This window comes from Mchenga conophoros, linkage group LG17 (assembly GCF_057382185.1).
Source record: "Mchenga conophoros isolate Kocher_MC1m ecotype Shallow Benthic linkage group LG17, M_conophoros_male_GT1.1, whole genome shotgun sequence".
Classification (NCBI taxonomy): Eukaryota; Metazoa; Chordata; class Actinopteri; order Cichliformes; family Cichlidae; genus Mchenga; species Mchenga conophoros.
The window spans coordinates 31176064-31203686 of NC_140542.1; the positions used below are offsets into that span (position 1 = coordinate 31176064).

Genomic DNA, 27623 nt, shown 5'->3' on the forward strand with positions numbered 1-27623 from the left:
TAGAAAGCACTAGAGCATAGAAAAAGTGCTTGTATTAATGGGTGTGACTAGGAGAACAAGGCATGTTTTATAAAGCAAGTATGTGACTGTGACTTGTCACAGTGCATGTCCTATTATTTTTAGCTGGTGGCCATATACTTGAATACTATTCCACTCATGCACATCATAGAACTTTTTACCTGCTATTGTCTTAACATACTTGGTCTGCAACTTGCAGTTTTCATTTCTGATTATTTTTCAAGAGGCTAATTTTGGTTTATTTAAAAAAAAAAAAAAGTGTTAAAAATGAGGTCAATTGTACTAAATCACTATTTTTCTGACAAACACACTAACAGATTATGTCCCACGGTGTTATGTGCGGGCGTTACTTCAGGGCTTCAGCGTTGTCGTACATATAGATTGTTTGGTGAAGTTTTGTTGATAAAACTCAGTCACAAGATTCAGTCTTGTTTTCACATGATGTTAGCATAATTTTATTCTGATATTCCCATGGATTCAAATTACAGCAAGACAGGTTAGGCGAGTAGCTTGTTGCTAGGATAAATTATAAATAAACTGTGCGCTTTGCATCCAAAACTAATCGGGGATTTTAGTCTGGTCGTGAGATGACAGTAGTTGTATTGATAACTGCAGTAGATGCTGTGCTGCTTATGTGTCATACACTTTCTACATCAGCGAAGAGCACCACACGTGTCTCAAAAGCCGACGAGGATATAATATCGCAAGAACAGCTACTCGTCCGTCTGTGCATCTGCAACCGAGCATAATCCTGACCTTAGAGGACATGCTGTTGTTCCTGCTGTGCACAGACACGTGTGCACACACAGAGTTACTCAAGAATCTCACAATCCACAACCAGACTGGCAGCACCTGAAGTTAAGGCCACACCTGTATTACTTGCATGCATGGACACACATGAGAGGTTATCCATGAGAGATGCAAAGACCGGAGGGCACACGTGATTGTTTGGCAGTCACCCAGATACCCTCTGCTGACATAGTGCACTAGGTCCTTTGCACATAAGTACACCGAGAATCAACGTTAGGTGAAACAGCAGATTCATGAAAATATTGCCCTCAAGTGTGATGGAAGCTTTTGTCCCTTCCTTGCATTTTTGCGGCCTCTGATTTGTTCTCATGTGTGGTTAAACACTGTGTGCACACAGATTCAAGGAAAAATAAACTTCGGAGACGTTCACTTTCAGTTCCTAAACGGCATGTCATGGTCAGTAGGCACACGTGCACGAGCAGAGACCTTGCTGTTGCAGTGTATTTTGCTGGTGGGTCTTGAAAAACGGGGTTAGTCATGCATTATATATAAAACAGGACTCTCATTCTCCCTCTTTCTGCAACCCACTTGTTCTCGTGTCCCTCTCTGTCTTGCCACTTTTCCCCTAATTTCCTCACTTGGCCTTTTCCTGCTCCTCTGGAGTATTAAAAAGAACAAGAGGGATGCCATTTCTAATCATCTCCTATTAAACATAAATAAATCTGTGGCTTGTTAAGAAATTCACACTGAAATATTAAAATTGACAGAAAAAAACTATCCTTTGGCAAATTTGGTTATATTCCACTGAACACAGTGGAAATGGCATGCATTTAAAACATGAAAGTGGCACAAAAAGGGCCCAGGATAGCCGGAGGGTTAAGAGGAATAAAAAAATAACAATAATCATCAGTGTATGTGTTTTGATGCATGTGTGGCCTTAATACTTATCAGCTTTCCCACCTGAAACCGCACACATCATCGGTGTGTCGGCGAGCGCTTAACTGTGTGCGACTGTTTGTTTGCGTGTCAGTAATGATGAATGACTGTGTATTTATCACAAAGCGCTAGCCATATTAATTCTGCCACAGACTACCCAGCAGTGACAGCTATTGTGTTGGATTGAATTCACACTGTCTGTTTAAGCCTCTATTTATAAATGATAGCTCAGACAAACAGGGACTGCAGCGATTTAATAATAAAATGGCTTTGTTTTCTTTACACAATAGCTTTAATTTTCTTCCTTTTACAGTTTTGTTAATCTGATTTGTTTGTGTATGCAGTCAGATAGGGATGATAAAATGTGTATTTTTACATGCGCGTATTCTCTTATAGTTTTTGTGCACCACATGCTGGGATATGGGACAGTTTAAAAGCTTTGCACGGACTGTCTGAGGAGTTGTCAGTAACAGCGTTAAAGGTAGAACGAAAAGAAAAACGATGGAGCTAAATTCTCGAGTTGTAAATTTATGAATGTAAATAAGTTGTTATGTTTCCTGGTTTGAATAGTGAAGTAGATTAAAGGGAGGTCAGTTTATTTTACATTTTGGCTTATTTTTAAACACTTCATCGTCTTGCTTCAGTAGACTTGTCTCGCGTGCTGACAGCATATGAATCAGCGCGGCGCCTCAGCTGCACGGGCACAAATCTGCAAGGAGGCTTTCAGCTGTTTGAGTCTGACAGCAGCTGGAAGTGTCGAAACCCTGTTTTTATTTACTTTGTTTGAACTAATATTAGCTTTTATTGCTGGTTTATTCATCTGGATTTTTACTTACCACTACAATATTTTATTATATATTAATAATTATATACCTTGAACTGCAATACTTGCACAAAAGGTGCTATATAAAAAAAATAGTTGTTTTTTTTTTTTTTTTTAAACATAGCACATTTAAACACAGTTATGAGTTTGGCATTGACTGAAGTGTTGCACATGAAGCCACTCATGTATATAAGATTTGAACAAGTTACAACTTTTAGAAAATAAGAAACTTAAAATATTTAATTAAAAAGCTGTTCACTGGTAAAAAAACAAAAAAACAAACACTCTAATTTGCTACAGTTAGCTTCAGATGAAAGTGGTCTTAAATATCCTCAGTTAGAGCTGGGCGATATATCGAGTTTTTAAAACATATCGATATTTTTTTATACGAGATATAAGATGTGACAATATCCTTTATATCGATATAGTCTATGTTACGTTATAATTATAGTTGTGGAGCCGCAAGTTTGCCTCTCTTTCGTCCACTTTTGTCTCTACGCAACGTTACTCCGCCTCGCCTTCACTGAAGACAACTCCCCCTCCTACCCCATCGCTTCACGTGCAGGCAGCGACAAGACGGACACGGCAAATCTCCGTTAACGAGTTACTGCGCATCTCCCCATGCGTGGGGCTGGACGGCGTCAACGTGCTAACGAGCTAAACATGCTAACGAGCTAACCGCGCTAACCCTAAAATCCTTTCATTCTCTCAAAAGTTGACAGTGCGCCTTATGTATGAATTCTGGTTGTGCTTGATGGCCGCGAACCGATTTTATGTGGTACACGGCGCTCAGCAATCTGTCAAAAATGTTTGAGTACGACTTTGGTAAGCTACGGAGCTGCACCGCTTAATAGATTGTCGGCGCATTACGGCTACCGAAGAGCTTCGCGGAGTGATACGTACTGTCCATCAACGTAATATTACCGTACTGTGTGTGTATAAGGACCATAAATGGCACCTGTAAGAGACGTGGTTATGAAGCGGATTTCAAACTCCAGGCTGTCAGTCACACAGTACAAGTTGGGAACAGAGCAGCTGTGAAATCTGTCTGTCTTTGTTATTACGCTCAGCGTCTTTTAGTTTACATTTTGACTGCACAATTGTGAGCTCTTTGTTTAGCACAAAAACAACCTTGTTTTCTTTTATTTATGGAGCATTATTATTTAATGAATGCTCATAATTTAATTTTGAGTAATTTTTCATGTACATCTGCGCTGTATGTCAATAAAAGTGCCTGTGTGACATCTGGGACACAGCTTTGACTAAGAACTCTCTTTTTGTTCTTACTTTATGGCTTAAAAAATATATATCGAGATATATATCTTATATCTCCATCCAGCTAAAAAATATCGAGATATGAATTTTGGGTCATATCGCCCAGCCCTATCCTCAGTGTATGATCACATTGTACAGTGTGTGCTCTTCCAGTCACTGGTCAGCAGTAGGTTTAAGAAAGGATCTATGATGAGTCTTGTCACTCATGTTGAATGTAATTTGCATGTGAGAGGAGGATTGCACAAGCTTAGATCGATGATAGCTCCCACATGTTTGAACTGGGTAGCATGCAGCCAGAGCAGGTTCATGGTAAAGGTGTCAGAAAACAGCTGGTCCTCTTCGACTAAGTGTGTGTGTGTGTGTGTGCGTGTGTGTGTGTGTGTGTGTTTCTTTGCAGAGCGTCCCAGAGTGCGACGACAAGAAAAGGGTAAGCGAAGAGGATGACAGAGGAAGAAAAGAGGAGGAAACGGAGGAGGAGGAGGAGGAGGATGAGAGGAACGGTGATGAAGGCTTCATGGGAATGACTCCACTCCTGCAAGCACACCACGCCATGGAGAGGATGGAGGAGTTTGTACACAAGGTGCAAAAAACAAAACAAAAAAAAACAACCCAACCCCCCCACACTCACAAACACACTTCAGACCTTCGTCTTAACTTATCTGAAAAGATTGTTGGGGAGCACTCCACCTTTTAATTCCACCGCCCACTAAATTAGGTACTCCTCCCTTGGGGTATGTTTGCTTTACTGAGGAGGTTTTATAACAACACTCAATAAAGCCACATAGTAAACGACAGCAATAAACCCATAAAAACAGCTACGGTAGAGTTCTGTGTTTGCTTAGTTTTTTTTTTAATTTTTTTATCGCTTATACAGAATGTGTTTCAAAAGACGGAGAGTTAAAAAGAGTTCAGTAATTTAGTGCAGTTTAAGAGCATAAAGCTAAAAAAGGCCAGCACTGTTACGCCGCAGGAAGCTCTTCAGATGTGGTTCTTGATACATACAGATGCAAACAGTTATGACACTGTGATGTAAAGACGCGTCACTGTGTCGAAATAAAAATAATCACGCGACTATAAGAATTAGAGTGTGTGCTTTTGAAACAGCACAGCCTGGACGAGTGTCCTGTAGCTAAAAATAGCTGTATGTAAATTGGTGGCGTCAGTATATTTATTTACATAATAGTTGTCATTTGACACTCCTGATCTGCACTCCAGTCCAGTAAACTGCAGCAGTTTTCCATTCATACCAGATCATGATGTAGATGTTTCCTCTTTTTCCCTTATTAACCAATCAGATGTGGGAGGGTCGGTGGCGCGTCATTCCTCACGATGTACTCCCCGATTGGCTGAAGGACAACGACTTCCTGCTTCACGGCCACAGGCCTCCCATGCCTTCGTTTCGCGCCTGCTTCAAGAGCATCTTTAGAATCCACACAGAGACGGGAAACATCTGGACACACCTGCTAGGTAAGACACACACACACACACACACACACACACACACACACACACACACACACACACACACACACGCACACACTGAGAGAGTTTTCTAAAACTCAATACTTTTGTGCATCTTTAACTTTCTGTATTCTTCATTTTAACCTTTTTATCCTAATCTTAAATTGTCTCTGCAAAAATGTTGAGGCATGATGAGATGGCAGATGTACTGGAGCACACATGCACACACGCACACACGCACACATGCACACACACCACGAGAACAGGATTAGGGTTAACGGCTGGAAATAACAGGAGTGGGATTGTTTTTTCCTGTGTGTATTTCTGAAATGTATTACTCCACTCCTTATTTTATTCTTCAGCTAATCTGCATATTTATCCAGACTTCCTTAGGTAACAGAGAACCTTGTGCAAACCTGCTAACTTGTTACGTTGCATAAAAACGTGTGTGTCGAAAGCCAAGCGACTGCCGTCAGTAGATGGGTCCAGGAAATCCAGTGTGTTATTTTTCTGCTTGAGTGGAAGAGTTGTAGTTGATCCCAGGTTTTTAAAACTCTTTATTTATCCTTCCTTCTACACCTCTATAAACAAGTTTTGTTCTTCTCTCTGCTGCCACCTTGTGGCGTGTGAGAGTGTGCACCTCGGCGTCATTGTAGTGGAGAAATTGTGAGTCCTGATACTTTTTCATTTTAATATCACTGATATCCATCTTACCCTGTCATCTCATCTCTCTGCAGGCTGTTTGTTTTTCCTCTGTCTGGGCCTGATGTACATGTTCAGACCCAACATGTCTTTTGTGGCTCCGGTCCAAGAGAAGGTGGTGATCGGGATGTTTTTCCTGGGAGCCATCCTCTGCCTTTCATTCTCCTGGCTCTTCCACACAGTCTACTGCCACTCTGAGGGCGTGTCCAGAGTCTTCTCCAAGTAAGAAATGTCTCGGTCTTCATGCTGTATTGGGGACGTCTTTTCTTCAGCAGTAAGCTCACGATGTTGTTGTGTCTCCAGGTTGGACTACAGTGGGATCGCCTTCCTGATCATGGGCTCCTTCGTCCCCTGGTTGTATTATTCCTTCTACTGCTCCCCTCAGCCCTGCTTCATCTACCTGATAGTGGTCTGTGTACTAGGACTGGCTGCCATCACCGTATCACAGTGCGACTTCTTTGCCACTCCGCAGTACAGAGGAGTCAGAGCAGGTAGATTGGGATAAGTGAGGATGGGTTGGGTTTGTGGTCATGTGGCTTCAGGCCTGTTATTTACAATAGAGGACACCATATTTGGTCCATAAACTGCATATTTCGCTGCTAAGGTGTGGAACTAAGTTTTGCCTCAATGTAACCCTGATTGATTTGGTGTAAAAATATTTAAAAATATATAAAAGCATTTTAATTTAAAATAAGGGGCAGCTGGAGTCTATGGCAGCTGTTGTAGCTAAGGAAGCTGGATTACCCATAGAGATCAAACTCAACACCGGTTAAAATCTTTTCAGTAAAAAAATTAAGATTGGTGTTACTTGCTTGGTTGTCTAATCTAATAATCCATGAGTCAAAAAATCTGTTATTACAGGTTTAAGTTGGTTGACAGTCGATGTTCTTAAAGCGGCCCTTGCTATATCTGCTCACTCGTGTATTCACTTTGTGTCCATTCTTTGTTCAGGCGTGTTTGTGGGCCTTGGTCTGAGTGGCGTGGTTCCCACCCTGCACTTTGTCATCAGTGAGGGTCTGATCAAGGCGACCACCATTGGCCAGATGGGCTGGCTGTTCCTCATGGCCACGCTCTACATCACCGGAGCCTGTCTGTACGCCGCCCGAATCCCCGAGAGGTTCTTCCCCGGCAAGTGTGACATCTGGGTGAGTGTCTGTCGCCGGTAAGGAAACATGCTTGGATTAGAAACTCTTCACCGTGATTCTTATGTCCTGCTGTTCCCTCCGCAGTTTCACTCCCATCAGTTGTTCCACATCTTGGTGGTCGCCGGGGCTTTCGTTCACTTCCACGGCGTCTCCAACCTGCAGGAGTTTCGCTTCACGGCAGGAGGAGGCTGCACTGAGGATGGCAATCTCTAACACACATACAAACATACACTGACCCTTTCATCATTTACTGACACAGTGAAAACTGTGTCAGGCACTGGTTCTTACATCCACAGATATACACGAACAGACACATACACACTCACTTCACCCCCAAACTGAAGACCGAAGTGGCTTGTCCTTCTCATAGGACGCGATTAAATCCAACTCTGTCTGCCTGTCTGTCCCCATTTCCTCTGGCTCCGTTTGCTTTGACTATAAAACCACTTCTGTGACAGCGTGTTTTATAAAAGCAGTTTCTGAGACTCTTTCCAGGAAGTAATCCTTTTGTCCGGGAGGATACCAGACATTCAAACCTCCCTACGTTCTCTTCTTGGATTAATGGTTTGGTTTCCAGCAGAAGCGTGATTCATGCTTTAAAAAGGAAAAAAAACCAAACATTTTTTTTTTTGTTTTGGTTTTTTTTTTTTACTACTTTTTTTTCTTTTTTGCTGAATGCTGTTTTCCAAGTTGCCTCTTTAGAGGATGCAAACAAATGAAAGTATGGGGGGGGGGGGGGGGGGGGGGGGGGGAAGAATTGAGTGCAAAATTGATTCTTTCTCTCATTGTGAAGCTTTGCAAATGCGGACAAAAGGGTTAATAGTCACTTTTAAAATTTAAAAAACAACAAAAACCAAACAAAAATAACAACTTTTCCATGTAAATAAGATTTCTAAACTTTGGGTTATAGATTTGTAAGAAATATATATTTAAAAAATGACAAAAAATGATTGCAAGAATAAATATGATAGATGGTAAACCAATTAGAGCCGAGGGGGAGAGGTGTCAATTCTACACTTGTTCCAGTGTTCGGTGGGAGGCGCTTCAAGTAACTTTTTTTTGTGTAAGGGGAGGTTTTAGAGAAAATTTATTGGCACAACATCCAAATCCTATCAAAACATAGTACGCCGTCTCCAGTGGCGACACGGGAGTCACTTACAGGCGTGAAAACCTTACAAACGGCGAGCAACACAGATTTCGTCTTAACATCAAAAACTATGATTATATATTTATGAGTTATCTAAATATGTAGCATCTTCTTTCTCTGATTGAATTCAACCTAAAGCTTATTTTTGCTCCACCACTATATGTTTATTTTTTCTAATATTTCCTTAAATGATTTATTGAAACGCATAAATGATACTTTTCACAATATTTTTGTAAACACGGCCCCAGAATTAGATAAACTGGAATCATTAGTTTCTGCTCCTCCTACATGATTCTTGATGAGATTCATGTCCACAGACCACAAATATTTAAAACTAAAATTAAAACAATTTTCTTTCTTTCTTTTCTTTTTTTTGGATTGCATTTTCATTTGTTCACTGCTGTTATTGCATTTCAAGCTTTAATTTTACGTGTTTCTTTTCTTTCGTTTGCTTCGTTGTTTCGTTTCGTTTGGCGAGGGCCAAAACGTTCCTCCCTCCAAACGTTCCGACTTAAAGGGCTCATGATTAATTAACACGAGATGAACTTTCAAGTTTATACCAAAATCTTACAACTTGCACAATAAAACACTTCTGAGCTTGTGTTTCTGGGGATGTGTAAACTTTTTAGGTGTGCAAGTAAAATGAAAGTTGATCGATCGTCTTTGCATCGCAAGAAGAATTTTTTGTTTTCATCTCCATTTTTTTTCTGTTTCTTTTTCTTTTCTCTAGTTTATATTAAATTATTTCTCTCGGGGAGGGCATACTGTCTGAAGCACACAGTTCGCTCTGGTGGTGTTTGATTGCAATAGACCTTTATATCTGCTGTATTGTTCTAATAAAAAGGTTTTTGAAGCAGTCACTTTGTTTGGAAGTGTTATTATATACACAACACTGAGATTGCATCACATAATCTCCTTGTTTTCTGTGTTAGTTAACACTTTACTTAAGCTGCAGCTGAGTTCCAAGTTTTAAAATATTAGGTTGTAGATGATTTACAATCCTTCTTCTACCCACACTTGGGTGTTGGGTATGAAAGATTCCATACATGTCAATACAAAGTAACTGCTCATGTAACCCTCTGCTCTGGGGTTCCTTGTCTAGTGGCATTCAACAACGTCCTATCACCTGATGCAGGCTTTGCTGACACCTTACTGGATAGAGATGCCAGCATGTGGGAATTGAACTTGAGACACCGTCTCCAGAGGCGTGTAGTCATACCACTATGCTATCCAGCTTGCTCAGACAGAAAACCTGCAGTTTTCTGTGATTTCTGTGATTTCTTGAAATGTGCACACATACATGGCAACATTAAGGCAAAAATGGAATTGACAAGCTTGAAGGTGAATATTTGGTATGAGCACCTTTATTCTTCAACACCGTCTGAACTCTTAGGCAGTTTTTTTTCCTTGTAATTTCTTTAAGAGTCTGGGAACATTCAGAGATGACTGATCTGTTTGATTAGATATTTTTGCTGTAAGAAGCAGTTGATCAAGTGCAACTAAATATTTAAACAACTGAAGGAAAAGGATAACACAAACAGTTAACAAAAGAATAAAGGATTTAACATCCATTTTTTTTAATTATTCATATAAAAACAGATCTTATTGAAAGACCAGTTCACAAGAAAAAACAGTAAATATTTAGACTTTTGGAAAACAGCATCATAACACAGTCCTTTCCTCAGATTCACTCTCATATACGTGATTCAAAAGTCTCGTTGCTAAAAAACAAAAACAGTCGAGCATGCCTTTTCTAAAGAGGTGAGGAACAAACATCCTGTACAAATAAATGATGAAAGAACAAAAAGGAAATATTCTTGAAACCAGAACGCTATAAATACATTCTTTAACCAGAAGAGACAAACAAATACAGTTAAATTAAAAGCACTTTGGTCTTCCTCCTCAAACACACTGAAGATGATTATGCTCGCATTTTTATGAATGAAGCTTGTTCCAGTGAACCGAGGCAACCATTTGTTTCTTTTCCGTGGGCATCATTACTTCACGTACCGTTTCGGATTTAATTCACACAAATCATCAGTACACACGCTGAACTAGCATTCGCTATAACACCAGACACACACAAACTGTATCACACAGAGTGATGTAAAAAATATTGTTGATACAAAGTAACTTTTCTTCCATTGAGAACGTGTTTTTAAAGTGCATGTCTTTGTTCACACACAAGAAAGACTTCACTGAAGTGTCGTGTACACCAACGTCTAAAGGAGCTCCGAGCGTTCAACAGCATTTTATGTGAAGTCCTGTCAGTTTATAAAATATCTGAGTTGATTGTGATTGCCTTTATTTAGGGTTCAGTTTTATTATTTGAATGAACTTCTAATTGAGATTTGACCTGGTGGAGTGAAGGGAGAGGCAGAGATCTCCAGTACGAGTTTCCGTTTCATTTATCCAACATTTTGCTTTTTGGGGATTGTCTTCTTCATGCTAGGACAGCTGAAACTGTTTGATCTGGGACTGGGAGTCGATAATGAAACCATCTGCTATGCAGGTGCGCTGCTTAACGAGCTGTTGGACACATTACATTTTGGCAACCTATTTTTATGCTGTTATATGACGTATCCAGAGAAGTTGCAGTTATCAGTTCACATTTTAACATTAAAACTTCAGTTTGAGATTTACCAAAAATCTTTGTCGGTCCAGTCATCTGTGTATTTAAAGGGCATCCACACAGGAAGCAGCTAGTGGTGGGGCCCAAGGTAAGCTTTCCTCAACTTAGAGATGAATTGATACTGGCTGTTGTTAATCGACACGTTAGCGGGTTGAAGATACATTAGAGCAGATGTGGGCATTATCTGACCATTGGTGGCCCATGATAATTAAAATTTTTTTTACTCATGTGTGTGCAACTAAATACAGTGGTAATAAAATTATGTTTTATGAGATGTGGCTATTATTGTCTAAATATGAACTTAAGTCCGAGGTAAAGCTGTGTGGTCATTTGGTATGTTTGAATCGCTATTACAAGACTAATCATAAAGAGAAATACAAGAACTTGACTTTTTACAAATCGACACATCCAGGGAGAGAGCAGTCAAGACCAGCGTTGCGATTTTGTGAGATATCGCCCAAAAAAAGTAAACAATAAGAGTCAATGTTTGGTGGAGAATGTGCCCCTCTCTAGCTGAACCGTAATAAGATTGACTGAGGACACTGCAGGAAGTCTAGAGCTTCAGTTGGAAAAACAAAGTGGACAGATTTGACTTTTCCTCTTTGCCCCTGGATGAGACGTGTCGTCTCATAGTCTAGTTACTAATTTTTGTCTGTAAAAGAACGGAAGGAAAACATATTAGAAAACGGGGCAGCAACGCATGCTTGGATAGGCTCGAGATGATGGGGTCTACAACTGCTGTCGTACTGTAAAAGCACACGCAACGTTAAATGACTGAAATGAACCCAGACCTGAAAGTGGTATTTCTGTCAGTTATTTTTTGTTGATGTTGCAACTAAAATAGTTTGTTCTACTTTCAGAGGAGCGTGAGACTGAAGATGGTGACATAGCTACCACACAGCTGCCAGGTGGCTCAGTCTGGGCAAAGTGTTAAAATAAATATCAGATACTGAATCTGACTTTAATGCACTTGTTTAGGCCCAAAACCGACTGGATCTCTCTCACTGAACAAGAAACAAGAACTGAAGAGCTCCATTAAACTACCAGCAAAGTAGCAGTAGCACTTTGTATAACTTTAGACTTATTTTCAGTTTTGGGGAATGTTGAAATCAAACAACAATAAAATGTTGGCCTACTATCCCCAGTTCACATTTTTATTGCCTAATTGTAACATCTACTCTTATCAGTTGCAGCTTAAAGAGAGAAAATACTGAGCAGACTTGAGTTCAGCTTATTGGTGCAGCCCTCCACGACAGTGTTTCTCATGTGGCCCTTTGGGAAATAAAGCACACGTGGCTTTGCGTGTGTTCTGAACAAAGAAAGCTGACGGGTGACACCGTCGAGCCGTTTGAAACCAGTTTACCTGCAAATTTCATGGACACAGTAGATGCTGTGTCAGCTCTCTGAGGGAAGTGTTACCATCTACTCGCGTATTGCTGGAAATGCTCCTGAAACCACTGATGGGGCTCGTAATATTAAACTGGAGCAAAAATTGAAAGGTCTTGCTTCAGGTCACGCCGTCTAATAGTGAAGAATAACTGTAGACATGTTCAGTCTTCTTTCTGTTCACACGTCTGCGGCCGTGTCGCTTTTCTCCCTTTTGGTTTTGGTAAATGTCATCTGCTCTCTAGTTTTGTTTTGCTTTTAAATACCTGGAGAATGGAACTGTTAACTTCCTTTAAGAGATATTTGCATGTGGCCTGAGTGTGAACAGGTGCAAGACACCAGCAATGTTTTTAACCAAACCAGTTAGCAGCTTGATCTAAAGGTGTCCGTGTGGAGCATTTATCTATCTTAAAGAACATGTTACACCTTCAGTATTTGTTTGTAATAAAATAAAAAAATGTTTGACGAACTCAGTTTGTTTGAATAAAACCACTGGACTAACGTTTGCTTTTTTAAAATCTGTTTTGTTTTGAAACTCAACATATAAATAACATTCAGTTTAAGCAAAAAAAAAAAAAAAGGGGAAAAAATACAATAAAATATTTTTGCCTGCAAATGAGTTAAAATGAAAAGCTGCAGATCGAGCTGAGAACCTCAACCATCACTTAATAATAATTTATGTTCACACAGCGTTCCCCCTACCAACAACTCAGGGGGGGCGAGAGGGAAAAAAAGCACACTACTGTGTTTTTGTTTGTGAAGTGAAGATAACGTTACTCCTGTTGAAGCCAACTTCATGTGTGTAAATGCAAAAAGCATCCCAACAAGTCTTGATCCGTCTAAAACGACAGGGGAGATTTGCTTTAGAGCAGGGGGGAGGAAAAAACAAACAAGCGAGAAGTCTCCCCTCCAAAGCGGTAACCTAGGGGAAACACTCATAACACTTTTGTTGACAGGTAAAAACCGAACTTTGTGTCACAAAACACAAAAACATGAAAGAAACTAGAATTCAAATAAAGCCTAGGTATAAACACTGAATGGGTAAATAAATAGTCTGTGAATTGCACAAAGTGGAAACGTTGAAGGTCAAAGCACTCTGATATGTCGAGGCTGAGGCTCGGTCTCTCGGTGGGTCGGGCCAGTCGGACGAGCGTTCAGCCAGTCAGTGAGAGTGAAGTGTTGACGCCGTTTCTCAGTCCACTGTCATGATTTGATCTTCCACAGCTGTGAACGGGAACAAACGAACACACGTCAGACACTCGAATCGGAGAATTCAGCCAATGAGCAGCTACAGTTTAACAACAAAACGCAGGAAAGGTATCAAAGGTAAGATCAACAGTGCTGCAGGAGGAGCCAGATTAGGTGTCAGCTTATTAGACATTTGGTCTACTTCGTTTATATCTCTGCTAAATACTGGAAACTGTACCCAATAGTATGAAGCCAGGTAAATCCATTTTATTTAAATCTGCCTCGATCACCACGGTAACTTACAGTAGTGTGCAAAAGTCTTCATTTTTTATAGTTTGCTGGGGAAATGGGTGGAACAGTTTATTGAAATGTGCAAACATACATGGAAATACGGAAAACAGGCAAAGGCAAAAACAGAGTTTCTATAATTCTAATGAGCTTGAAAGTCTACATTTGCACACATTTATTCCTCAACACAACCTGAACTCTCTTAGGCAGCTTTCTTCTAATTTCTTTAAGCGGTGTCCAGGAATAGTTCTCCATGTTTCTCGAAGGACATTCGAAGCTCTTCTTTGGATGTTGACAGCATTTTGTTTTGTTCTCTGTCAAGTTGGGCTCATGACTGTTATCTTTATCATTTTTGTAGATTCAGCTAAAGTGTTTTTCCAACATGGCGAAACACTTTTGCACAGTACTGTACGCCCTGCTAATACTGAGCTGGACCTTTTCTGTTGAAGGAAAACATTTTGCAAAAGAAACCTGGATCAGCTGTGTCTCACGAGTATCACAGGAGGCTGTGAAGTTACAGCAGTGAAAAATGCAAAAATGCATGATCACAGGAACTTTTCGTGCATTCAGCTGGCCATGCACATGTTTTCATGCCTAATCGTAATCTGCAACCACAGCTAATATATAACACAGAATAGAAAAGAGTAATTTTGCTTTAATTTGGGTAGAAACTAACATGATTTCAACATCTGTCATTAGGTTTAGAGATACGGTCAGTCCTGAATGCACCAGTGTTTAAATCCATCAGCTCTAATATGCTAGAATATGTGACAGACAAATGGCAGCACCAAGAGCCACTGAAAAAACAAATATTAAGTTATGAATTCACATTTTCTACAACACAGATCTCTTATTTGCAGCATCATTGGCTTTTACAATTAGAATTTTTATAGCCTGTCTTTTGTGAATATCTGTCACCTGTTTCCGTGATAATATCGCTAAAGTAGGCAGCAATTAATCCATTTTTGTGAGGAAGACGAGTGAAATCACACGCCAAGCAGCTCGTCCTGAGCTGCCTCAATCAGAAACGCTGCTGTGACACCCGTCATCTCTGCCTGGATTTCAGGTTTTTGTTGAACCAGCTAATGCAAAGAAAGCCTGTCTACGACTGCCTTTGATTTTAAATGAGTGCTCATCTGCTCCCTCATAGGTCAGAATTCAGCACACGTACTTCTCCATCACAAACTCATCTTCCAGGGATTTGATTTACACTGCAAGATTATGACGTGTTTTAACCCAACAAATCTTGAAAATTCATTTTTGGTGCTAAAAAAGGATTTTCAGTCCACATTGTCTGTTTTGCACCTTTACTGTTTTACTTCCTCAAAGGACAGAGGTTTTTTTTTGGGGGGGGGGGGTTCCACCACAGGACAGACGTGAACAGATACATGTGACTAAAGAGCGTTCACGCATAAAATTACCTTCAGGTTAAATCCTAACAGGTCAGATATGACTCCCGACACAGCAGACAGGATGACCACCTGGGTGATGTTGTAGAGCAGAGGGTTCATCGTCAAACCGTACAACCTGAACGGAGTATCCAACTCCTGGAGAAAAGGAAAAGAAAAAAAAAAAGAGTCAGATTGTAAAAGCAGGGGCAGTTGGTGCCAGATGACCAACAAGAAAGGATATTGAGACAGTGTGTGTACCTTGAGTAGTTTGGTTGCCAGTTTTAAAACATTGTTGACCAGTGTCAGCTCCTCCTTCTTGTTTGGCTTCTTCTCCATCTTCAGATACAGGTTAATCTGTGAGAAACGCAGTGGATCAGGGTCAGAGTTTGGACACGACACTGATCATACTTGTATAGTGTGTGTGTGTGTGTGTGTGTGTGTGTGTGTGTGTGTACCTGTTCAGTGAGCAGGATGGAGGTGTTGCTATACTTCTTGCTGGTCTCCGAGCCCAGAGTGACGAACCGGAGCAGGAACAGAGTCAGACTGGAGCACCAGATCACCAGCTCCCAGTTATAGTGACAGTCCAGGAACGTTTCATGGACATGGAGCAACTGGAGGAAGAGAGATAAACACACTGTTCAGTTTCTAAAACCAAAAATAAAACAGACTTGCTGATACTGTAATTACATTTTTTTTAATGTATATGAAACGCCACATTTGTAACAAGCTGCAGTGTCTTTCAACTCATTTTCCCTTTTTTTTACAGCACAAGTACTGTAAATGTCCCAAAATAATTATTCTGAAGGTCGATGCATTCACATATTTGCTCTTTATCAGTTTTACAGATCAGTTTTACTTGAGCTGACTGTTCTGCTAATTGTATGACTGACCCCTGGTGGCAGAAACTGTGCATCATGTGCAGGTTTAGGCTCTGCAGCCAATACAAACTTGTTTTACTGGCTAATGTGGAAAAAGCTGTTATGTAACATCTTGAGGCCTCACAGCTTTTCAGGTAAAGATAAAATCTTTTTGATTACAACATCTTTAAAGTGACTATAACGGGCACAGCCGGATTACCCTGCAGTGCTATCTGCTTGATCACTTTTATAAACAGAGCTGATGATGTCAAACACTCCTTCAGTTCCTAAGTGCAAACGAGCATGGCGGCGCCACTGAAAGTTAAAACACTAATTCTTTCAGTGCCAAAAAACAAACAAACAGTGAAAAGTAAAATAGCAGCAAAGTTTAGTGGGTTAGTGAAACTGGGCTACATGATATATACTGATGAGCTACCTGGTGGGTAGCTATAGTGTGATTAGGCTTATGCAGGCTGTTTTTTCCCCGGAAGTTCACATGAGGGTCCAGACTTCCCATGGACGAGAGGATTCTACACTTTGAATAGCAAGAATTGATGGTGCATAGTAGTTGCAAGCTGCTTTGATGAGACATATAGTCTCAGTCTCAGGAAGTGTGCTTCAGGTTACGCTGTAGAGCTGCAGGGGGGTTTGTGATTACGACGTAGCTACAATGCAGGTGTCCTGCTGAAGCATAAATTCCTAGTTAGAAGGGATTTTTTTTCCCTTGAAGTGTTGAAATAATTAGTACCCAGGTCACTGTGAGTCCATGAGCTGTAGTTTAGAGTTTTAAAAAAAAAAAAAAATAGATTAAAGACAACTAACCGAAGAATGACAATTTAATATACTCTGAGAACCGTGTAGAGGAATCTTCCCATTGAACTTTTTGTGATTTCCTGCCTCTTTGGAGCAAAAAGAGCCCATACAAACACATGAGATATCAGTGAAAAACCCACGATGTTCTCTATTTAGTACATCAGGACTTGGTCAAAAGATAGACAGGGGTGCACATAAGTGGTCTGCAGGTGCGCATTCGCTGTCAAAATAAAAGACGTGCACCAGATAAGAAGTTGCAACGCGCGTTTGCGTACATACGATTTTCTGAAGGAGGACAGACATTTGTTTAGAACTCTTAAAGATGTCGAAGAAGCGAGCTCCTTTAAGCAATTACTTTGGTGTTCCTCCACCTCCAAAGAAATGTCAGAAGGAGTCCAAACCTCAAAAGAAGCGCGTATTCTCAGAAAAGTGGTTTCAGGAGGTGAGCTGGCTGCAAACAAATGATGAACGCACAGAGATGTGGTGCAGAATGTGCCGTGAAAATCCCACTCTAGCTGACAAAAACAGTGCCTTTTATATGGATGCAAACGCGCGTTGCAACTTCTTATCTGGTGCGCGTCTTTTATTTTGACAGCGAATGCACACCTGTGGACCACTTATGTGCACCCCTGGATATAGACCAAAAACAAATGTCCATCACAGAGGACATAAATGAATCGGCTGGTTCTCATTTTAGGGGACTTGAGTATTTAAAAAAACATATACAAAAGAAAAAAACCTGCAGAAAGTTGAAAGGGCAAGAGCAACACTTTTTGTAACATTTCTCTCCATGATTTATCCACTTTGTAACTTAAAACAAAAACTTGTATATTTTGCTGATTTGACACCTTCAGAAGTTACCTGAGCACAACAGATGAAGACGACTGACAACGTGAGCAGGAAAGCAGACGATACAATGACATCCACCGAACGCTGAGGACCCCGTCTCTGCAAATGCAACAGTTTCTCCATTTGTGTCTTTACTTAACATTTAATTTTTTCCAGTTGTACATTTAAGACTTTTACTTTTGTACCTTGAGGTAGGAGCGTAGCGACAGCCACATCTTGATGTTCTGAACTTTCTTCAGCCTAAAATGTGGGACCTCAGACTTCCTCGCTCTGCGGGCCGAAGTCAGGTGACCAAAAAGTTTGGCAAACAGAAGTCTCTGAAACATCGACGTGATTGTAAGTACAGGGACCGTTTATCCGACTTGCAAACGATCAGCAGACAACAGTTTTTATCTGTGCACCTGTTTGTATGTCCTCTCTGCTACGCTGAGCAGGAAGAAGAAGAGCCAGATAAGGCAAACGCGCACCAGGAAGCTGAGCGTTACCATGGTGATTACCAGGACATCTGAACCAGACCCACACCCCAGCGCCACAGACAGAAGCTCATTGGCTGAGAGAGTGGTCAACTGATCCAAGTCACGGTACTGAGCCAGTCTGCATAGGAAAGAAGGATATAGGTCGGAAAATAATAAATCCACACATTTAAATTCTTAAGTTACTATATTTTTTTTTAAAAATGACACCTTGCCAAACTGTTTCAGATAGATGTAACAATATTAAACACACAGGCATTAACATGATCATTCAAACTGAATTTTAACTTCAAAAAACACAGTTAAAAAAATGAAAACTGCTATTATGACGAGTAAACATTACAGTTTTGCATAATCATGGTTAGAATTCCTACCAGTAACAATGCTGCTGTGGAAACTAGGGCTGCTCAATTAATCGAATTTTAATCACGATTACGATCTGGGCTTTCAACGATCATTAAAAATGACTAAGCCGATTATTAGCCCCTCCCTCGTGCTTTACTCTCGCGCTGCTCCGTGTGGCAAATCGAGCGCACCTCTCTGCATTTCGAACACGCGTCACAACAATTAAGAGGACCCGAGGGAAGCTCAGAAAGCTAAGTAGAAGTTATTTGGAGAGGAGAGTGACTGCCGTTGGTTGAAAAGAGAGGTAAAAAAAACTTCAGTGGTGTGGAAACATTATGGGTTCGCGGAGTCAGACGTGGATCAAGTAGACACAGTGTGTAAACTTTGCTACAGTGTCGTAGCTGCACCACAGAGCAACACTGCAAAGTTCACTAAACATAGATGTTTACATTTTTCATTTATTTTTTATATTGCAAACATTTGCACTGTTATCAGTATTTGCACACTATTTTAATATTATTTTTTGACAATCTTTAAAGTCATTTTCAATACATTGTTATTGTTAAATAAATATCGTCAAATAATCGAGATCTCAATTTCAGTGAAAATAATCGTGATTATCATTTTTGCCATAATCGAGCAGCCCTAGTGGAAACCACCACATAGGTAGGCGAGTTGGCGTTCTCAAATAAAATTATTCACAGATATGTTCTGGATATTTACTTTTGTCCTGGTCAAAACCATTCTTAACATTCATAACAGCTGATTGTCACTGTTCAAAAGACTTCAGTTGGATCACTATTCAAATACTGACCACACGTGTAGTATGGATTACCTGTAAGCAAAGGGTGTGAGCCCAAGCGCTACTGAAACTAGGTTCCCAAAGACCTGGTAACCGATTCCAGGAGTGTAAAGATTCACCTGTGAAAACATACAAACTACATGAGTATGGTGCCCTCGTTAGTGTTTTTTGCTTGTATGGAAAGCGTCACTCACTCTGTTCATAATCATGCCGCTGATCTCCAGGACAGACATGTCTGCTTTCTTGCACTCGTTTCCCTCCCACACGATGGCGCTCACCCTTTCCAGGCCTGGGTTGGAGCTGTGCAGCCAGGGAAGGTGACCCTGCAGGGAAACCAAACACCATTAAATACTGACACCTCTCCTCACGGCAACTACTACTACTACTTCAGATCATCCCACCCCATCCCCATTATCCTCCTCTGTATGTCCTCTTCCACTATGTCCACAAAGCTTCTCTTTCTCTATCCCTTCTGTGTGACATTCGACATCCTTTCTCCAATATATCCACCCTCTCTCCTCTTCGCATCTCTCTCATATAATCCTGTATAATCGTACTCAGGTCTCACTACCACCTTGTAAACCTTCCCCTTCACTCTTGCTGCCATCCTTTTGTCAGAAATCACCCCTGACACTCGTCTCCACCCATCGTCTTCTCTTTTGTGCACCGTCTGATGTTTTGGATTATTGACTCTAGTTGTTTCTACCTTCACCTTCTCTACTCTATTTAGTGAAACTACTCTGCTTTATTACTGCTAAAAGTGGAGGTAAAAGTAGGGTGACCAAAATTCCTGTTAAACTTCAAGTCATCCTAGTGACATATGTGACGTTTCCTCCCATGAATTTGTCATAACTGTTATGCACGTCGTGGCTCACTGTTTTCTTCTAATTGTGATATTGTAACGATTTGGTCTAAAGAATAGCAAACAGAGTAGCAAGATTCCTCTATTCCCGTGTGAAATACAATAGAGTATGAATAACCTCCCTCAGTCATTGAAAAAGTTTGGTTACTCAAGTTTTAAGTACTTTAATCCACAAATCCTCAAACTCCAAGTGTGAGAGCATTTACAGACCTGATGGAAAGGGTCGTCTCTGTATTCCTTCTTGGCCGGACACACAGGCGTTCCTCCTCCTTCTCCCTCTGTGAGGAAGAGCAGCGATAGTGCTTATTTACATGCAGTCATCGGAAGGTATGCCAGGGTTCATATGCATTTTTCAGAGTCAACTTCAAGCACTCTTTAAGCACTTTCAAGCTTTTCCAGCACATTACCAAAAAAAATCCCAAAACTATCGCCTCAGTAAGACCATGTAAAAATTAAAACAAATCATCTCAGGTCGACCTAAATGTCCTTTGTTCCCCTATTGTTAAAACAGAGAAAAATGCACCACACAAAAACACTGAAAAAGGAAATGGTTGCCATATATGCATATAGTGTACAAACTCAAAAAACACATTTCTCTTAAAATTTAAGATGCGCAAATGTAAACAAAAAAAAAAAAATTAGGTGAAGGAAATAAAAAAAATCAAATGTTTCTATGTTTGAGTCACAGTAACTTTGACATAGTAACATCTGCAGTAATATTTACACCTCTGATGACATCTCACAAGTGTTAGCTGTATTTTGTTACCAAGACTGTTTACACACAGTTTGTAGTGGGAGAGAAATGCTCCATTTATTTTGGTCAGAAAGCTCAGAAAACGCCCGCCTGAGGATCTAACAGCTTAAAGTTAATATTAAAACTCAAGATTTTTCAAGGATGTCAAGCACCCGTATGAACCCTGGTATGCGTCTGAGTTTAAATGACTTTAGCACCCAGCAGATGATTTCTACATCTTCCTCTCACCTGTCTCTGACGTGCAGGACGATCGGCACTCAGTGCAGTGCAGGAAGTCCTCCCACATCAGGTCCTCGGTCTCAGACTCGTGTCGAGTACTCTCTGAATCCTGAGTCCTCAGACTTGAACATCTGGAGCTGCAGCTGGTACCAGACTTGGGGACATCCTGACAGAAAGGAGAAAATGACTGTCATTTGTTTGAATTTGTCCAGTATAAATGAATGAATGAGCTTCCTGCGAAGGAGTTAATGTGTCCATGCTAACCTCCACAGTGTAGTGTTTCTTATAGTGGTGCGTATTCTTGCGATTTCGGAGTGCACAGTCACTGTTCATTCTTTCCACTCCCCTGCGGAGGGTGCTGTAGGACGCTTCAGGGTCCTCCTCACTGGAAGCCTCATCTGACGCCGGCTCCTTAAAAACAAAATGACATGAGAGTCAAATCCAGGACAATATTAGGGTTAAAATATTGAAATAATGAACACTGATAGGTTACCTTATTACCACCGGCCAGCAGCAGTCCATTGTTGCGGGCAGCGTGACCGTGTGCAGGCTGTGTGTGCGGGTTCCAGCACACCTCGTCAGCCCTATTTAACAAATCGCATCGCTGCTCGTGGAGCTGGAGCCCCTCCTCGCTACTGCGATTGGTCACGCGGCCATCCAGCGACACGTAGCCGTTGTCCGTTTCTGTGGATTTATCGATGGAAAGCTTGGACTTCTTGGACCTTTGGTAGGAAGCAAAGGAGAGGAAGAACAGAAAGAAAACCAGACCGGAGGTCGATGGGGGGGGGAAAAGTGCAGAAACAGACATATTTAGATAAGCAGAGAAGTGGCAGGGCTGTGATTATCTTAAACTAGTAAATAATTACAGTTAGAAAATTAGACATGCAATAGCAAACTCACAACAGGATGCATTCAACACAGTAATGTGGAACATTCACACAAAATAAACGCTTGTAATGGCAGCTAAGTCGACATCGAGTAAGATACCTGCATTTTAAAATACAGTGTTTTATCTGTAGTACAATTGGTGATACTGCTTTCTGATACTTTCTAAAACTATTTTTGGAATAAAAGAGCCTGAATCAGATAGAAGAAAGTGTTTTGGAGCTAAAGTGAGTGTGGCAAATAATCAGTGGATGGATTTCCCAAATAAAGAGCTACTTGGATCTCAAAAAGGTTCCACACTGTTGCGGTCTGCTGAAAGCTTGTTCAAGTAGAAGCATGGGGGTTAGGGCTTTACTCACCACAGACATGCACGCCTCTTGCCCCAGTGCTTCTTTTAAACATAGCTTTATCAGCAAATTACTGGCATAAAATTTAGCTGCAAAATCCACCTGCACCTCATTAATGAGGGAAAGATTTGGCACTACAGGAAGCAGAATTTACGCAGGGGTTAAACTGCAGAACTGACTTTACATTTCAGCACCAAGCTTGCCTGTTTAGTTGACCAATGAGGGGGACGGTGTTCTCCATCCCTTCCTAAATAAACGTTAGGTTATGATGTTGCAGCTAAAGAAGCCCAGGTTAGGCTCTGAGGCAAGGCTGGGTTTTTGTTTTCAAAAAACCCAACGTTTGAAATTCAGAGATCTCTTTGCAAATTAATGGATTCAAACTGTAGCCCAGCCCTGCCTATGTTCATCATCTCATTGTAGGAAGATGGAAAATGAAAATACACACCCAGCTTTACAGATATCATGCCAGAAATCTTGGAAGAAAGCGCCCAGGCTGTATGTGGTGCTGGCTGAGTGGGAGTGTGGCGCCCCCTCCTGTGTGTTATCGGTAGTGCTAGACCCGTCGCCTTCCCTATGCACCTCCATCTGAGATGCCTTCCTCAACTTCCTTCGGTTTGGAAAAAAGTGGAGAGACACTTAGAGCGGACCTGGAGACTCCTGACACCACAGCCGTGTGTCCACCGGGAGTCTGGCTGCACCTTCATCGTAACACTGATGATACGGTTCAACTAACACAGGAAGCTAAACTCAAAAAAGGTGCTGTGACTCAGCCGGCACCTGCTGGACACACAGGCTGAAACAGATCAAAGGCAAATTCTCCCAAAATCATCATCTAGGCTGTTACTCTGCAAAAGTAGATTCATGAAATAATACAACCTAAAATTTAACTATAATAGCATCAAAACAAAAAAATGATAAAATAGGGATTTAGGATGCTTCCAGTTTCACTGGTGTTCTTTGGGTTGTGAATGTGATAAACTGAAATTCTGTGTTTATTTTTGCAGGACATTAACATAAAAAATTATTATCAAGAACTTGATTATCATTATTTTAATATAGGACACACAGGAGAGGTGCAGGACAGAGCTTCTTAAAATTTAAAAGCAAAGAGTTCATTATGATGATCACTGGGTTAAAAAAAAAAAAAAAAGTTAATTTAAATATTTTGCTGCTGTCAATTGATATGACGACATGTCTCCAAAGGTAGGATAAAGAAAAGAGAGAAAGGTCACAACAAACTCCTCTTTGATCAAATGTGATTGTTTTCTGTCGCCTGAAAATCACAAGAAGTACAAAGATTGATTCAGTATTGAGGCACACTATTTCTGTATCCCCAGAAAACCTTTCCAAAACAGTGGCATGGTCCAATTTTCTTCCCAGGAGTTTGAAAATTGTCTTTACGTTACTGTGAGCCAGAAAAGCAGCCACACACCAAAAAGCCTTGAACCAAAAACAAAAAACAAAACACAAAGGGAAACTCACAGACTGCAAATCTAAACACTACAAAACACAGCAGCAATAAGCAAACTACTCTACTTTCTCACACACACACAGAGCTCATTTCATCTTTAAGAAGTGACAGCACATTCATCCAGGGTGTGTTTTAGTACAGATTTGAGTGTTTTACGCTTTACATTAACTGAGGTCAGATACACCCCAGCAACAAAAGAGGTTTTCATTCATTTTTCTTTCCATCACTCTTTTGGTATCTCGTGGTTTGTATATCAACTAAATACTGCCTTTGTTATTTCACATCTTCCTCTTTATCTCTTCCTGACTCTCTCTTTTGTCCCTGAAGGGCTTTATCTCATGTGATGCCTTCACCTCCTCCCCATCTAGTCTTCCTAAAAGCTTTCACTCAGCAATACTTCTCAGCCCTTCTCCCTTCCTCACCTGCGTCTCTTCCCCCCACTGCTGGAGGCAGGTTTCGGGGTCCTGGTGGAGACAATCTGACAGTGGACGGTGCCCAGCAGCAACATGAGCAAGATGGCTTCAAACACCTCGGTGGCCGGTATCCCATGAGGCTGCGGGATGGTCACATACAGGAATGCTGCAGCGACTGTGAGAAATATGAACAAACAGGATTCATTAGAGCAGAAACAGACATTAAATTAAAGTAACAGTAGCAGCTTGAAGACAAAACTGCAGGTCTACACATTACATACAGCTTGTTTTAATCTACAAGTTTAACAAATGAGTAGAAAAGTCTGAATGTGACTCAAGTGAGTAAAAGCTCCTCTAATGTTAATGTTTTGCAACAGAAAAACACACCAACTCAAATATGCAAAAAGAACTGATGAGTTTTAATATCTTCCCCTGGATTGGCCAACTGCTCTCCATCCCATTCCTCCATGTTACTATTTTATTTGTTGCTTCTCTGCTTGTTTCTTCTTTTTTTTTCTCCAGTGTATGCTCAACAATTTAAAAAAAAAAAAAAAAAAAAAGCTTGACACTTCAAGTTATTTTCATTGTAGTGTCAGCAAGAAGGCCTGTGGTGTTTTATGTGGTCTGTAGACGAGGTCGGCAGGAAGGGTGGAGGGAGAGATGAAAAACAACAGTGTTTTCTTCAGGGTAGAAAAGGTCAACGTGATGTAGGTGGTGGAAAATACCGTTCAGTGCTCGTGAAAGTGTTTGTGCAGAGAGCGCGAGTGAGCGTGTGCATCTGTGGGTGCAACCTGGAGGTGCTTCTTATAGAAGTCTGTGCATTTTAGGAAAAACATTATTTTACAAGCGCTTTGGCAGCTGTTCAAGCAGTTTGTGAACCTCGTTTTAAACTGAAGACTAAAGAAGAGGAATAAATTACCCTTATAGTCAGCTCCATGTTTTTATTCTGGGAGTCTGCTGGAGTACCTTTGCATGATTCACAGTTCAGAACATTTGCGTCTTATAAGAGGCCTTGGTTTATCCTCCAGACTGTTGTAGCTCCTACCACTTTAAAACCACTTTCTTCTGATTGGCAACCCTTCAAAGGTTTTCAATAACAGAGAGCTGGGGCTTCTCTGTAGAAATGTGTGTGCCTATTCTCCTGAACCATAGGTGTCACCACTCAGACAAAACTAGAGGCAAAGACTTTGAAAACATGAGACTTGTGGAAAAACGCTCTGCAAACTATCGCAACTTCTCCCTCTCTATATCTGCATATCTCTGAGCCTCTGTCCCAGAATCTCTTTCAAATGGCAGTAAAAACCAATACAATCATACACGCGTGGCTTCAACCCAGCTGCGACATCAATGTTGCAACACGGCAGATCAGGAGCCGCAGAACCGATCAAAGCGGAACAATCTGCTAGACCAAAGTAATCATGAGGTTCTTGTGCAGCACTTGCAAACCAATTGGAGAATACATTTTCTCTAGTAACAGCAGATTGCCAGGGAGTCGTCTAAGTCTGTGCGACTGATACATAAGATGACCATATAAGGAGACTTCTCCTCTGATGTTGTGCATATCCAAGAATAAAAAAAAAAAAAAAAAAAAAAAAAAAAAAATCAGGATTATTGTACATACACTAACCTCATTCTTTGAAAGTTTGGTCATGTTTAATATGATCAAATCTAAATGTAAAGAGCAAATATATGACAGGAGATAAAGACAAAGCAATAGGTCACTCACTCAACAAATAATCAGGATTTATTTATTTGTACACCCACTACAGATGTTGAGAGTGTTCACCCTGACATCTTACTAAACAAACAACTCGTCCCACAGTTTACTTAGGAGTTGCATTTCCACTCCACTGAGAGCACCAAGATTGTGGGTTGTGAGAAAAGAAAAAAGAAACACACTCTCACACCAACCTTGCAGCAGATAGAGTGCCAGCAGTAAGAGGAAAATGGCCCTGGAGGTGACTTGGATCCACCATCTGTAAAAAAACGGGAAGAAGACGACTCGAACGATGCCCTTCCGGGTCAGTGACGTCCATGGACTCTCAGGTTTGGCCTTGGCAAACGCAGACCCTGAGGATAAGAAAACAGAAACAAACACACACACATTCTCAAGTTTAATGAGAGCTAATTAAAGCAAATGACTCTGCTGTGAGCAGAAAAGCACATCAGTTAATACATCCAGGAGTCACATTAGAGCTCAGCTAATCTTTTAATCTTCGCTTCTTCCTTTTTAGGCTCCCTCTCCCTCCTCATCTATCTTTTTTATCTCACCAGATCCCTCCCCCCTCCCCCCGACTCAGTTTATCTTTTCCCTGCCTGCGTTTCTGCCTTGATTATGTCCCTAACCAAGGGGGCTTAAACTGACTCTTCTGATGAATAATTGAAAATGTGATGAATATGAGACGGATGGATCGAGGCAGAAAGAAAGAGCGGGCATTAACAGCGACGGGAGGTTGGCACGGCCATGCTGCCCGTCTCATGTTCACATGTGTATCTTTTATGCACATGTGGAAATGTTGCAGTCGGTCTATTGGATTTTCCTTAAGCAGAAAGCCCCCATTTTTTTACCCCCTCACCTCTAACCAAGTCCACATCGATGAGATCTGGTTTAACGTGTCCCGTCTTCTTTGGCTTGTTCCTCAAGCCCTGCAGGGGGAGAGAGACGCAGAGTGAGTGCAACACAAAGAGACATCATTAATATGCAAATACTCACAGGGATACACGCTGCTCGTGCACTTTATGCCTTCATAAACACACGTGTGGTCAGTGTCTGATGAGGCACACCGTGCACTCACACAGCTACGGCTTCTACTCTAAGAGTTTATGCATCTACACACATCAAGCAGATTTACATGTACAAGAATCCATTAATTCGTGGAGAACTGCATCTACACTTTAATGTTTATTTTGATTCTTGTGCTGTGGTGCAGCTTTTTTTGATGAATATACCCTCTCAGACCCTGAAGCCAGCCCTGTCATTACAAACTGTGTAATAGCGCTTACTCATTTTGACTGCTGTAGTTAAATACGGTGCTTTGTTCAGTTTATGACCCTGGGAATAACGCTCCCCTGTGGCATGCCAACTTCCTGTGCCAGCCTGTCACATCCTCCTATGATGCATACGCTCCATTTGTGTGTGTGTGTGTCTGTTTTTGTGTGTTATCTGTTAGCTCAGATAACAAACTGTACCGAAACATTATGAGCGACTATAAATTATAAAATTCACATGAATCTCTTGTTTGACCTTTCTGTCACAGAGGCAGCAAATTAACACAGCTCAAAGCTCCCTGTGTGTGTGCGTGTGTGTGTGTGTGTGTGTGTGTGCGTGCGAGAGAGAAAGAGATTAAGTACAATGCCTGAATTAGTGTGTAAGCAGCCCGACAATAGTTTG

At 41.0% G+C, this 27623-nt stretch overlaps 2 protein-coding genes across 5 annotated transcripts in view; one reads left to right on the forward strand and one right to left on the reverse strand.

Annotated features, from left to right (window-relative positions):
- The window catches only part of adipor2 (adiponectin receptor 2), a 28073-nt gene extending 20234 nt beyond the window's left edge, over positions 1-7839 (forward strand). Inside the window, exons 3-8 of the mRNA XM_085250939.1 lie at positions 4200-4382; positions 5098-5269; positions 6001-6187; positions 6269-6456; positions 6917-7110; positions 7195-7839. Coding sequence (XP_085107065.1) covers positions 4200-4382; positions 5098-5269; positions 6001-6187; positions 6269-6456; positions 6917-7110; positions 7195-7323 — 1053 coding nt within the window. The 3' untranslated portion in view covers positions 7324-7839. The remainder of the gene's footprint in view (positions 1-4199; positions 4383-5097; positions 5270-6000; positions 6188-6268; positions 6457-6916; positions 7111-7194) is intronic.
- A 1753-nt stretch (positions 7840-9592) lies between these two features.
- Positions 9593-27623, reverse strand: part of LOC146555719 (protein PHTF2) — a 58662-nt gene continuing 40631 nt past the window's right edge. For 3 of the 4 annotated variants that reach the window (XM_085250935.1, XM_085250934.1, XM_085250937.1), the window contains 17 exons: positions 26809-26878; positions 26144-26302; positions 24242-24407; positions 22794-22955; positions 21610-21838; positions 21381-21527; positions 21126-21282; positions 20354-20421; positions 19476-19604; positions 19315-19400; positions 18063-18255; positions 17847-17978; positions 17674-17760; positions 15598-15753; positions 15401-15496; positions 15173-15298; positions 9593-13499 (listed from right to left, as the gene is read on the reverse strand). In XM_085250935.1, the coding sequence (XP_085107061.1) occupies positions 13479-13499; positions 15173-15298; positions 15401-15496; positions 15598-15753; positions 17674-17760; positions 17847-17978; positions 18063-18255; positions 19315-19400; positions 19476-19604; positions 20354-20421; positions 21126-21282; positions 21381-21527; positions 21610-21838; positions 22794-22955; positions 24242-24407; positions 26144-26302; positions 26809-26878 (2184 nt within the window). In that variant the 3' untranslated portion in view covers positions 9593-13478. The remainder of the gene's footprint in view (positions 13500-15172; positions 15299-15400; positions 15497-15597; positions 15754-17673; positions 17761-17846; positions 17979-18062; positions 18256-19314; positions 19401-19475; positions 19605-20353; positions 20422-21125; positions 21283-21380; positions 21528-21609; positions 21839-22793; positions 22956-24241; positions 24408-26143; positions 26303-26808; positions 26879-27623) is intronic. The other variant, XM_085250938.1, reaches the window with a different exon arrangement.